The sequence below is a fragment of the Blennius ocellaris genome, assembly GCF_963422515.1.
Source record: "Blennius ocellaris genome assembly, chromosome: 9".
Lineage (NCBI taxonomy): Eukaryota > Metazoa > Chordata > Actinopteri > Blenniiformes > Blenniidae > Blennius > Blennius ocellaris.
The window spans coordinates 24,561,983-24,576,664 of record NC_137658.1 but is presented as its reverse complement, the minus strand read 5'-3'; the positions used below and the strand labels follow the sequence as shown (position 1 = coordinate 24,576,664).

The window sequence follows — 14,682 nt, the reverse complement described above, 5'->3', positions numbered from 1 at the left end:
AGGAGACTCAATTAACAGCAGAGGCAGAAATGGAGAAAGAAACAGAGGGCATTGAATTTGATTTGATCATTTTTAAGTAAACCGGAGTCAAAAGTTTCAGAAATGTGTACTTTTTTCGAGGAAAGAAATAATTCAATCAGAATACAACGTTTCTCAGTACTTGGTAGAAGTAAAACAACTGTGACGGTCTATGACTCTGAATACTCTGGGAGAACTTTCACCTCATCGCCCTTCCACTCAACCCCACGGGGTCACTGATGGCAGATAACCAGGGAGGAGCGCAGTCGCCTCCTGACAATCCCTCCAAATCATTCTCAAGCTGCCACAGCCACGATGCACACGGTCAACCTCGCCCGGCGCCTCAAACCCTCTGGGTCCTTTCTCTGGTCTGAGAGCGAGTCGGACGTCCACCTGGGAAAAAAACATCACGTGCCAGTAGAACCGGAGCTGTCAGTCACTGAGCGAGCAGGTGGTCCTCTCCATTTTCACCCTGGCCGCCACCTCTTGCAGTCTCGCCGTCCACAACGTATAGGAGTGTTGTGTTTCTTCTCTCAATAAGACCAGGACTGCCTGACACCCTAAAGAAAAAAAAAAAAAAAAAACATAGAAAAGAAACTGTGTAGTTGTAGAGGTACCACCCACCAGCCCGCTGGACATTTATCGTCATGGTTACGATAAGAAACCAGCGTTTAATGTTGTGAATGGATCACAGCTCAGTTGACGACTCAGGTTTCCAAAAGGATGAGACCACAGTTCAGAGACCTTTATGACCAAAAGTCAAATATTACTGGAGACGCATAACGTGTTTAACTTCTAAAATGTCGGATGGTAAAATTTCATTGTATTTTATAGTTTCATGCTTCGTTTTTAAGCTATTTTTAGACAGTTTGGACATTTTAGTGCTCTTTACTATTTTGAAGCAGTTTTGCATGTTCTTTTCCAATTCTAAATTTCTATCTTTTAGACATTCTTGTCATTTGTTTTAGGAATTTTTTTTTTGTTGCCATTCTTGTGGTTTCAGTTATTGTTCCTTTTTTCAAGCCCTTGTTTTAGCGAAGAGATAAGACCTTGATGCGGAAATTTAAAAAAAGATGTTATTCAATGTTCTGTATAATTTTGAGAAAGCACTTTTGTTCACAGACTTTCAGTTTGTTTTGTCAATATAATACTGTGTTCTACCTCAGACTTTGACTTTGTGAAATGATAAAGTTTGGAACAGATTCTTATTTTCTGTGTAAACATGGTTAAATACACAAGTTCTTTCTGTTTCTGCATGATGTTTGTCATAGTGTTCGTAATTCCCCAAACAAACGCACGCAAAGTGAAAGTGTATTGGTTTTGTTTCTCAAGATCAAGCTGGAACATGAGCATTAACATTAGTCCTGCAAACATTTTGAAATGTAATAATGCTAATAGTTCCTGCCACATTGTGTGTCTGACCCATTTCAACACTCCCGTTTCACCCCTTTCTGCTTCAATATTAACTCACCAGAAAATCACTATCAATCTAAATCCAAGGACATTTTGAGCACAAACGATTCCAACAGCTGTTTATTATACTTTGGGTTTAGTTATTGTTAGATAAGTATTGAGGAGTCGTTTTTTTCAACAAAACACTGACAAAGGATATTAAATATTTATATGATTGAAGAAAGAAATATGATGTTTGGGTGGTGTGGTTTAATGAACTCTTTTTGAACTCCTGTCTCGCAGGACGATGACTTTAAACTGAACTGATCATTTCCATTCAACAAAGAACTGGACTAAATTTGATCTGAGGCTTTCTTTCGCCTTTTTTAAAAAACAATTTAATCTCTTCCCTTGTTATGTCTTCTTTTTAATCATATGTAAAGCGTAAATATTCTGGGATTCCCTCAAGCCATGCCTGCAGCTCTGAAGACCTTCTGACTGTTTTAGTGGTTCAACAAGTCAACATGAAAGAAATCTGGCGCCGGTGTGTGAGATGTCCTCCAGGAGGCGCCACAGTGGGACGACCCCGAGGCCGTTAAAATACATCTCCATTGTGTGGCCCAAAGCCAGTTTTCATACTTGAAGGATACTAACGGTTAATTTCCAGATGTTTGCCTTATTATATATGTCACATGACACGCTGCGGAGCGTCCAGGAGGAGAGGTGCACCCTGGGACAGATCTAATATGCAACAATACAGACACTCAGGATGATGGAAGTCCAGGCTGCTGCAGTGTCACCTTGGGACTGAGAGATCGCTGCACCACGGTTTCTGCTCAATCCACTGCCTGACCGTCTTGATGAGGCAACACAGACACGGCCATCAGACATGTGTGCCGCCGGCCTCATGACTTGGGTATCGCTGGGATTGGCTCTGCTCAGGTCGGGGCTGCACAAGCTGTCAGTCATCACTTTTAGCTTCTCGCTTTCAAATGGCGTCTCGCCTGAAGCCGAACGCAGCCAGCATCTATAAATCACCACAGACGCTGGGAGAAACAGCTGGTGAATGCAGCCGTTCTGTAATAACTGATATTTGTGTTTATGATTGTTGGGTTTTTTTCAGAGGATTTAATTCATTCTTCTTCTCATTTCTCATGTCATGAGCATTATCTTGCTGGGGGAAAAAAAAAAACTCCAGTCATTAACATACATCACTTCAGAGAAATCTGGTCTGATGTGAGGAGGGCTGAAGCCCTACAAAACAAGGACGTTGGTGACCAGTGGAGCTACAGTTACCTCAAAAAAGTCATTTGATTACTAGTTACTCCTTTAAAATGTAACTTGGTAATTTCACTGATTACTTGCTTTTAAACGTGCGTGTGTGTGTGTGTGTGTGTGTGTGTGTGTGTGTGTGTGTGTGTGTGTGTGTGTGTGTGTTCATTTGTAGAAGTGAGGAAGGAGCATAGTAACGCTACAATAGTAACGCTACAATAGTATCACTACAATAGTAACACTACAATGGTATTGCTACAATAAAAACGCTTCATAACTTCATTGACTTGGATAAGTAACTTTAATCTGATTACTGGTTTGGAAAGAGTTACACGTTAGATTACTTCTTACCGAAAAAATAGTAATAATCATATTAGAGTAACACTTTACTTAGTACTTAGTAACACTTATTGGCATCACTGCTGGTGACAGTACTAATACACAAGATATATGTCTTCATAATACATTTAGCACAATTTCATCCTCAAAAGTATAAAAAACCCAGACATACATGTGTTTTTAAACTCAAACACCATTAAACCTCTAAATATGTTGAAGACTCAGCAGCAAATCAAAACAGTTCCAGATATTCCCGGGGATGAAGAGCACTTTTTTTCTGCCTGCATGTTGAATTAAAAAGGGGAGAACTGTATATTTCATGTATTCAAGATATAGCACACAAGCACTTTTTTTTCAATGCTGATGAATTTGCTTCTACCTTTCCTGTGCAGTGAAAAAATGGAAAGATTTAAATTTACATGAAATACATTTTGAATGACCACAGTTGTCACTTTATGAAGTAAATCAAAACTTGTTAAACTTGCTTCCTTTGATACAGCTTTGACATGCAGTCGTTTCTGAAGTGAAGATTATGACTCCAGCTTCTACTGCAAACCGCACAGCCGTCGACCTTCAAAACATCTTTTCCTTTTCCTGTCAACTGTTATATTTCTACACCTTCATCGTGTTTTTCTTCCAAATGCAGTTGCCTGATATCTGTCTAACACAAGTAAATCAGCAACTAAACTCCTTTCACTAAAGTTTCCTCCCCAGAATATTTCCAGCATGAATATTCTCTTTTTGTTCCATCACTCATCGCTTGTCTTCAGAATCCAAATCTTAAAATAATGTTTCTGTGTGACGACATCAGCGGAACAGCAATTATACAGAAATGTTCACATTACGACTTAATTGAGCCATCTTAGATACATTTCAGTTATCTAAGATAATATATGAAGGCTTTAGTGAGTTCCTTATATGGTGTTTTGTGAAGTCTCAGCTCATTATACTCTTATAAACTTCAGTGTGACCAGCTCATCCTGGAGTCCGAATGATTCTGCTTCATTCAAACAAACTGCCTGTTGATAAATGCTTCCCCAAACCCATGATATAATATAATAAGTGAAGACTACTGAATAATGCAATAAGATATTAAGTAAGTGCATTGACCTTGACTTTTTGCCACTCAAACCCAATTGGATCATTTCCGGTGAGCATGTGTACTTTTTCTTTTTCTTTTTTTTTTTATTTCCAGAATAAACCTTGAGATGTGACAAAAACAGCTGAAATCCCATTTCTGACTAATTCTATTTTCTCAGAAACTTTCTTAAGGATTTACAACCACAGAGGGAATGGCCAAAGAGATCTTCAGCTTCAGTGTTTGACCACTAAAACTCAAAGGTCTTTATGTCGGAGAGAAGGTGAACATGTGCGTCAAGTTTGAGGAATGTTCCCAAAGGCGTTTTTTGTTTGGATACGGCAGTAATGAGAATGAGTCTGACAACCTGGAAACATCATGCCTCTGGCCTACGGCTGGTGCTGACACGGAGGCACAATAACGAAAAGTTGAACAGTGTGCTAACTAAAGGGAGAAAGTTTCCCTGTCTATTTAATCAATTCAGTAAATAAGACTAAAGTGCCTTTCTGACATGACTGAAACCGTCTCTTCCTATAAGTTCTGTGGGTTTATGCCTGTTTGGGGTTTCATGTAGTCTGTGCTGTCTACCTCTCAGATAGCCTTTAGCCATGAGGATGTGTCGGTCAGAGGGGAATTTCAAGAAGAAGAAGAAGGAAAAAATAAAAGCTAACCTATCTTCTGCTCTACGCTCGGCTGCCTCCTCCTCTCACAGCAAATAAAACAGAAGCATCAAAAATCGCCTCGGGCGTTTCATCTGTCCAAAATTTCTTTGGAGCCTTTCTGAAATTCATGACTGCAGGAAAACTAGTGATAATGTTGAGGTTAGCCCACGGTAACGTAACATCCTTCTCTTCTCTGATGGACTGTGATGTCCAGCTCGTCTGAGTGGGGCGATCACTAACGACAAAAGATGGGCAATGTGAGGGAATGTGAACAAGCTTATTGCTTATTTAGACTCATTCACGAGCACCAGAGGCTCCAGCCTGAGAGCGCTTGTTATGTCACACGCACAATGTTTCATCAGAACATCAAACTTAAAGTCGACTAAAACTTGAATACGCTTTCATAATTATATTAGATGTATTCATATTGCTAACACCATGTGAAGAAAAAGCATTTGGACTATACGTTGGTTTCAAAACATCTATGAAACCTACAATAATTTCTTGATGAATTACATTTTCAAAGAACAGTTATTTTACTTTTTTTTTTCTCAGCGAGAACCTCCCCATGTAATTAAATACTCTATAAATGACAATCTCAGTAATAGTTATACTACACTTAAAGAAAATCATGTATAATCCTGCAGTTAAAAAAATATGGTACAAAATTTCTATTAATACTACAGTCACAGTTATATTACCATTTTTTTAAATCGACGTAGGTTGTATCATTGTGGAATAAAAGTTATACCGTTTTAAAAGTCATATTTTAAGTTGGACAACTGCAGCTAATTTTCCTATAACCCAAAGAAAAAAAATGGTATCAAACATACCACAGACTACAATTTTGTTACATTTGTGTGATAATAATGATTAACAATAATGGAAAATTGTTATTACTGTAAAAATCCTACACATCATGATACAATACAGTTGAAACACATTTTTCAGGAACAACCGCTGCATTAATTTTACTGTTTCATCATTAGGTTAGTGGCAGTAATTAACAAGTTTCTGTAAAATGTTTTGCATTAATTTGCTGTCAAACAGTTTTATAGTGAGCTCCTCCTCATTCGTCGGCCGCATGCTTGTGTGAATTTCACAGTGCTATTTTTTTTACGGTGCATGTAATGAATGAGTAACAATTTTTATATACGCTAATTTTCTCCCCTAATATCACGGCAACAGATGAACTAATACCTGCTGACATGGTTTTAGCTCTGAATAAACTGATTGATGCAGGCATTTACATCCTGCCTGTTTGGGTGAAAAGGCTCAGATGAGCATCTTGCACATGGATATTTCAACATTGTCTGCTAAAATGACATCGCTTTTCCATTTCTCATCGCCGTGTTAATGTGTCTTTCTTCATTTTCTGCTTGACCAAGCCCAGCAATCATTGTATCTCATCACAGCATCGCTCTCTCCTCTCCTACCGCAGCTCACCAACACAGAGGACCCAAATTAAACAGAGACTCATCTCAATAAAGCCCGGCATAAACATCATGCTTTTGTGCTCGGGACCATTATTGCCCCATCCTTTTTCACAGAGATGAAATTACATGCGGTAGATTATGACAGCCATCACTTTGTATCATGTCTTCTGCAGCCGGTATCTGGTTCTCGGAGTGACAGCGCCACAGAAAAAAATTCGGAATAGCATCCACATGGTCAAGTTAACCGATTCAAAGGAGATGTCATAGCAATCACCGTGTTACTGTAATTAAATTTAGATTGAATCAAGTCCATTTTCATGGTGCCGCTCATACAATTTTCACTTGATGCAATTTTAAAGCAGCCGTGGCAGATGTAGATCCTGCCGTCTGTTCTAATACAGTGTGCTGAATGAGCAGCTCTGCTCGGCAGAAAATAAATTGGATACAATCTGATCTTCTGAAAGTCTTTCAGACTTATTCTGGCTGAATATCTTAGATTAACAGAGAATGGCGGCGAGAGAGAGAATTAACAGATCTCTCTTGCCTATTGAGGCTGTGTGTGTGTGTGTGTGTGTGTGTGTGTGTGTGTGTGTGTGTGTGTGTGTGTGTGTGTGTGTGTGTGTGTGTGTGTGTGTGTGTGTGTGTGTGTGTGTGTGTGTGTGTGTGTGTGTGTGTGTGTGTGTGTGTGTGTGTGTGTCAGAGTGAGCAGAGCCACAGTCCACACGCTGGAGGATCATCAGCGGCCTGAAGAGAGCGACTCCACACTTGACTGCACAGATTAAGAGAGTGACAGGGACCTACGACTGGCTAATTCAATGAGGGCACTCTCTGTAGAAAACACTTCATTCTCAACAATGTTACTTGGCTCTGCTGAGCGATACATCCTGCTATGAAGTATGATGCTGCCACAGTGGAACAACCTCACCTTCTCTTGCTTCGCTCGGCTTGAAAGATGTGTTGCAGGGGCCCGGCAGTCATCAATATTATGCCGCCATGAAAGAAAGGAAAAAAAGATCAAAACACACCTCTTCTCACTCATTAGGTTCTAACTTTCTTTAACAGCTTTGATTATCGGCAAAAAGCCGAGCGATTTAAAACGATCGGGCCCAGTTCTTCTGGGATACACACATCACAGACAGCTAATGAATGATACATATGTCTGAATTTCTGAGTAACCCGTCGTTTCTTTTTCTTTTTCAAAGGGAATCACTGGGATCCGGTTTGCCGAACATCAGAGGTGCTACATCAGGACCCAAACTAAGAAGCTCCCCACAGTGGCAGAGGTGGAGGCTGAGGACACAGCGTTACTGGTATGGCTCCTCTCCTCTGCCGTCTGTAGCTTGGACTCTCTGTAGTCCTGCTGAGGCTGTCATGCATATTGTAGGGAGATAACCAGAGAAGAGCAACTGAGAGCCTCACACAAATCCTCAGCCTGTCCATCTTAAACCCCCCCCCCAACACATACACACACTGAAGAATAAACCTGGGTTTGCGGTGCCTGTGAAACCTCCAGAAAACTGCCCACAAACCCGCAGCCTCTTTGTGGCTCACATCAAATGGTGTTTGCTGTCAATCTCCAGCCAATATTAATTTTTAATCATCTCCTCCAAAGACTCTACCCAAATAGCCTAAAGGAGGAAGGGTGCAGGAGAGGTCTGAGTGAGAGGTAAACCATTAAAATGGTATTTTTTAAAAGATGTTTTCTTCGTAAAAATTCACAAGGCTCCCTCTCCAACTTTAGAGCGATTCATTTCACTTCTCTGGATTCTTCTAGTTGTAAGTGAACTCCGGCAAAAAGGAATGGAAGAAATCCAGTCAATCAAAATTCCCATTTTTCCAGTGTCACAGTGCAATTCACTGAGTGGGCTGAATGTTCAAAGAGAAAATCCTCCTCTCAAATGTCTCCACTGCACGCATGCTCTCATTTACATTTCACATTGTAGCTGAGAAGAAGTAGCTGGCAAATATCTGACGCTCCCGACTCACTGCTTCATTTTAAAAACAGAATAAGCCAATTGTCAGCCCAGTCTCAGTTTCAACTTTAAGAACACAAGCTGTTACACCCAAAAAACCAAACACAGTTTTGTTATTTAGTTTTCCTCATCTTTATAATGTTTGATCCACGTTTACAGACACTAATTGCCCAGGCAGCACCATATGTCCGCACCATCTCTTGCTTCTCTGTGGGCACTGTGAAGTCTAATTGGCTTAATTCTCAGCTCCAAAGTGAATTATCTGAGGCCAGAGTGGCGAAGACTTATACCAACCGCTATATTGGCTCTCATATTTAAAGTGATAATAATCTAGAAGGTTTTCTTAGGGAGCGGTTTGCATCAGGCTGTTCTAATCACAGTGAATATTAACCACTGGTACATTTGCCTAATCAAATGACACATTAAAACACCTTCTGAAGAGCTGTGACGAACTGTAAAGGTATGAAGTAATATCCTGAAGAGTCACCTATTGCCTTACAATTATTTTTTCAAACTGCTATAACTACTGCATTTTACGAACTACAGACCCGATTTACTCTACGGTGGCCCAGAAGCGCAAAAATACTGCAATCTTTGGAAACCACTACAAAATAGAAGTGTTAGGTACCTGCTGATGGCAAGGTCGTCACGGATTGGACAGAAGCACAACCCATCGTTTCAATAGAAAGTCAATACCGCCTACTGAAGCACGGTCCAAAATACCAACTGAAGTTGATAGGAAAGTGATTAAACATCTGAATTTGACCAATAAAAATGATGTGTTACGGGAGAATTTCAGTCACCGAGTCAAAGCTGTGGGAGAAACAAGAGTAAAACAAAAGCAGTGCAAAAAGATGTCAAGACCTCAGGAGTGTGACACAGGATATAAAGCTTTCAAGTACTTGTGGTGAGGAACCAGTTGAGGAAACGCCTCATCACCGCAACCGGCTGAGCCAAGTTGCCTATTTTTTAAAAATGACCTCATTTTACATAACACAAACACTTTCTGCATCACGGCAGGTTTCTTTGATACTGAAAAAACACAGGAAACCAGCTGCAGGAAAAACCATGACTGACTCCATTATGTTTGTGCTGCGACTGGTTGATATAGACCAGTGCTTCTCAAATGGTGGGGCGAGCCCCCCTGGGGGGGCGTGGTGGGGTGTCAGGGGGGGCGTGAGGCGGGCGCGACTTTCAGTATTAGTGTCTTTATTCATGCTTGAATGATAAAAAAAAGGGCCTCCAGCTCATTTTATTAATTGATTTTGATAATCAGGCGATTGTATGCAGAATGCTGGTGCCAGCAACTCATACAGTGGTTTATACAGATAAATAAATAAATATTATCAGGTTCTCAATGGTAGTACAATTCGGGGGTGGGGGGGGCTGAAAAAAATTCTAGCCTCTCGGGGGGGCATGACAGAAAATAATTGAGAACCACTGATATAGATGGTGATCCAGAGATTTGATGTCAGAATTAGGCAACAGAGACACACTGGTATTAATAGTTTTGCTGCCCCGAGCCGAATTCCTCCATACTCAGGACAACCAATTAAATACATCTATCCATCTTTTACACCCACTTCATCCAAGTTAGGTTCAAGGGGGTTGAACTGATCGCAATCCATTGGGCGAAGGGCAGGATAGATCCTGAACAGGGTGTCAGTCCATCTTAGAGCCAATTATATACGAGTGAGGCAGAATATGTTGTTGCTGCACTCTGGGCAGGTGTACATCTCGCCTGTGGATTTAGAGTCATTAATGTCCCATTTGCTGCGGTGAGCTGAAGCAAAATGGTGCCGTCCATTATCTCACAAGGTTGCAATGTTCAAAGTAAAATGATGGTGCTTAGTTGAGGGCAACGACACCACTCCACTCGCAAGACTAAACACAGTACATCTGATGCTGCATTGAGCAGCTGTGCATCTGAACATACAGAGAGGAAACAAACGACGACAGCACACAAACACACCTTTCAGTCTTCTGTTGTCTTAAGAGTACAAATGGTACAAAACTCCATCATTTGCTCAATTTCTGGGGTCTTGTGGTTGGCGAGAGCCTGTCACGTCTTAGACTGTGAGAGTTCTGCACCTTTCAGTGTGCATGTTATCGTGGCTCGTGGGGAGAAACGGTAGTAAGCTTCCACTGCTGCATTATGCAATGGGCTGTACGGCTCTTGGTCTCAGTGTTGTGTTTTGCTAAGCTATCCAACGCTTACCAAGCTTGCTGTTATTTTTATAGAAGAACCACATGTATTTTCTCCAGTGGACTTTTTAGATTGCAATAGCAGAATTCTGGTTGGGCTTTGGTGTATTTTTAATATGTGTGACTTTAAATGAACTCCCTTTAAATCTTTGAGTCCCATTCAGCATAAAACCAGCTGACCAAATGATGGTTGCTTTTCCGATCTGACCTCACCTCATGCCCTTCCTAAACAACCTGTGGGACACAGACTGCTTCCAACAAAGTGGTAGAATTAATGTAAAATACTGAAAAATTCATGAAGAGGCCGGAGAATTACCATAAATTGTCCCAGGAACATTATCTCATCCACTCTCAACCACCCTTTCCGTCTCAACCCCCCCCCACCCCCCCCCCCCTTATTTTTTTTTCCACACTGTTCCCATCTAAAATTCTTATTTACTTGGTTCATATATCAGCATATTAATCATAAAATATTAGACCAATGCCAATTATTTCTTTTGTATTCCATATTTATGCTATAACAGCTGACTTCACTGTGATTTGATCGCTAAATACAGCAGCAGAAGAGGATGATTCAAAAATAGTGGATTACACAACAGAAACGCAGCAAATACCAACGGGGCACATTTGGGTAATAAACCGTGACCTTGTCTCGACCCCAACAAAGTCTGTCTTCACATTAGATGGCGGCCTCTGATCCGTTGTCTGTGCAAATCCACCCACGTGTGACCCTGGAAAAGATCAACGCAAGTTCTTCCTCAGGTGGTGAAACACATGAAGCTCATTGGGGTTAAAGCCAAGCACTAATGGTTCCTAGCCTCGCCCCGCCACAGGCTTTCAGGAAAAAGGGCTCACAGTTGCCACGACAGGCTTTAGAGCGATGGTGAAAAACAATGCAGGGAGGAAAAAAAACTGCGGCAAAACTGCAAGCTGCTGATAAGGAAATGCAGCTCCTGCGAGGGAAAACCAGGTGACAAACATGAATTGTTTGCCACAATTTTTTTCCTTCCTTTTCAATTTACCTACTTTATAAAATGTCTGAGGGAGTAATCCCCGAGCTTCACTCCAGTTCTCCCAGTCTGACATGGCAACCGCCATCCACCTCCCTCACACACACACACACACACACACACACACACACACACACACACACACACACACACACACACACACACACACACACACACACACACACACACACACACACACACACACACACACACACACACACACAGACACACACACACACACACACAAATACACACACACCTTAACATTGTCAGTGGATGCTGCTTGGTCCATTAAACAGACACTTAATATGGATGACCGAAGCTCACCCGGCAACCCAAAACCTCCCACTCAGACAACTCCAAACAGAGAAACAGTGTGCAGAAACACAACACCACTGCACAGGATGTGAATACACTGAAGCCCCGTGAGTATACAGCACAGATTGTTTTCTATCATTCAGAGTTCAGTGAATGACAGGCTGGCCAGAGAGACTGCAAACAAAAAAGTTCAATTCCTGTTCTGATGAATTCGGTTGTACGAGCGATTCACACCAGCAGATGGTTCTATGCATACTTGATAAAAAAAATGATTTGAGACACATTGGGCCTGATTTGCTAAGATCCGGCATAAATTACACATTCGCACAAATGGATTGTGCTTTCGGGTTTTGTTTGCGTGTTGCAGGTGATTCACTGAGAATAAAACCATGGGTGACATCAAATCCACACATACGCCGACTTGCATGCATTAGATCCTTTTTTCCACGAGAACAATCTGCTCAAAATGATATCCTTTAGCTTCTGTCTGTTGACATTCACCATGGAGGGATTGAATCAACAAAAATGTGACGTTGCACTTGTTGGTAGAGGAAATGATTAAATACGTTGGAGTGTTACAGGAAGTAACACTGAATTTGGTCAAATAGAAACAATCTCAGAGATGATCCGTCACAAAGTCCAAGTTTGAGGAACAAAACGGAAACTTTTGAGGAAATGTAAAGATAAAGTCTGCAAACAAACGTTGTGTTGAGCCAACTGACGAAATGACTCCTCACAAAAACGGCAGTATTTAAGAAGCATTTGTGCAGATTTATCGGGCTCCGGTGAGACGCACCAGGCCGGGAAGCAGTAACCAGACAAGAGAAGTGAAGCAGCCTGAAGGTCACAGAATCACACAAAAAACATAAAAATGAAAAGTGAACCACGACAGAAATCTATATAACAAGCAGCAAACCTAGAGATAAAACATGAAAAAAAAAATTTAATAAATGACTGTTGCTGTACAAACACATTCCTCATTGATTTGAAGCGCTAAAATTATATCAGCTGAAGTTGCTTAAAAGAACAAAAAAAAAAAAAGACTGCACTGTAGAAACAAAATGTCTACAGATTTAAATTGGAGTAATGAAACTTTATGAATGTAAATTAAAAAAACAAAAAAAAACTGTGTCTGGAGGTATAGCAAATCTATATCAAAGACTTTGTTACTTCATTTTAAAGTTGAACATGTTTTATGGCTCCAGATTAAATTTACGTAGGCCCCATTTACACGACAACGTTTCAAGTGAAAACGCATCATATTTGTATTTTCATTTTGGAAAAGTTTAGTGTTTACACAACATTTTGAAAACAACGTCTGTTTACACAGAAACAGCAGCAATGCTCAAAAAAAATATTTATGGGGCCACTAGTGGGTGCTGTTGGTTGTTTTTGTAATGAAACTACACACACATGCAGCAGAGAACAATACACTATAAACATCAACAATTGCATGTGCAGAGACATTCCTATGGACAGACGACCAAGTTGGATTTTTATTGTGGTGACCCTCAACTATAAAACTCTCAAAATCCCAGGACAATGTGGACTTGTAACCATGACACTCTGGTTGTTATTGTGTGCAGAAGAACTATTTACAACGGCCGTGCAGCGCATGTACGGAAGCAGCGTTTCAGAAAAGTTGCGTTTGCCTCCATCCACACGGAGACGGAGCCTCAATAAGTTCCAGCCCGGGAGCTGTTTTCAAAAAGTTGCATGACTCTGATCACTGTTGTTGTGGAAACTGAAACTGAAGATGCAATGAAACGTTTCTGTTTTCACTTGAAAGCGTTGCTGTGTAAACGGGGCGCGAGTGTAAAGTGGACAACAACGACTCTTTTATTTGTCAAAAAGGCTGTCGACCTCTGTGGTAGGAAGTTTCTCACCTGCATTTCCTCACAACGTCCATGAACTTCCTCACTCGTCTTCCTCTTCTCTCTTGTACAAATGTACTCATAAAATGCACATGGTTGATTAACTGAGCCGTCAGCACTTTGTTGGGAGATTCTCTCGTTAAGTTCAGCCGTTCAGTTTGTTGAGAATTGAATTTGGATTCTGCAGCAAAGAAAACAACAACAAAAAACAGCTGAGATAAACCACCAATATGTCGCCAGCCAGTTCACGTAAAGATAATCTAATGTCTATTTCGGGGGTTGGCCTGGTAACTGCAGCGCCAACAAAAACCCATGGAAAACTCAGTCAGTGTAACTTCTTTTTCACAACAATAATCAGATTCTTACTGCTGAAGGTGACATTCGCTCATTATTCCCACACACCAGCTTTGATTTTCTCTGGGTATAGATATTCATTCATCATTCACTCACATTTGAATGTTTGGCAAAATCTAATTAAATACCTTTTAAGAAAGCCTCAAAATAAAAAATATTAAATCGCCCCATGTTGTTAAGGAGTCTGCTGAAGAAGAAAAAAAAAAACAGCAATCAGAGAATATGCCTCAGTAACTGTTGGCTAAAATCAAACCAAGTCAAATCCTTTATTTGTCACGAGCATAATTATACATGCAGTGAAATGTGTTTAGCACCTGTTGTAGAGAGAAACACTCAAGATGTGCAGTGGAAGATAACTCGTCCCAACAACAGACAATCCATGAAATACTGTCCTCTCTGATGGATACTGGTACAAAGATGGTGAAAAGATCATCTTAGCATGGTGAGGAGCTTCCTGGCAGCTATAATGTATTGACAATCAATATTCTGAAATTTGCTTTACCTACTATAGATTTTTTTTTAAATGCTATTCAGCGAGGAAGTTTTGCATTTTGTCATTTGCACAGTTGACTGCAGTTTTAACAGACATGAGAAGTGCTTCTTTCAAATTCGGTATTCATGCAGAAAAACAGACTGTGAACATTTTGCAACCTTGTCTGTGCAAATTCACTGCAAATATTCAGGCTGTAAGATCTGATGGTGGGCTTACTCATCAGGAGGGAGATTTTTGACGATTGTGCCGTCTGTAAAT

At 40.7% G+C, this 14,682-nt stretch overlaps 1 protein-coding gene across 1 annotated transcript in view; it reads left to right on the top strand.

Annotated features, from left to right (window-relative positions):
- tnmd (tenomodulin) overlaps nucleotides 1-14,682 on the top strand; it is a 91,742-nt gene that overhangs the window by 61,990 nt on the left and 15,070 nt on the right. Inside the window, exon 4 of the mRNA XM_080502303.1 lies at nucleotides 7,400-7,507. Coding sequence (XP_080358429.1) covers nucleotides 7,400-7,507 — 108 coding nt within the window. The remainder of the gene's footprint in view (nucleotides 1-7,399; nucleotides 7,508-14,682) is intronic.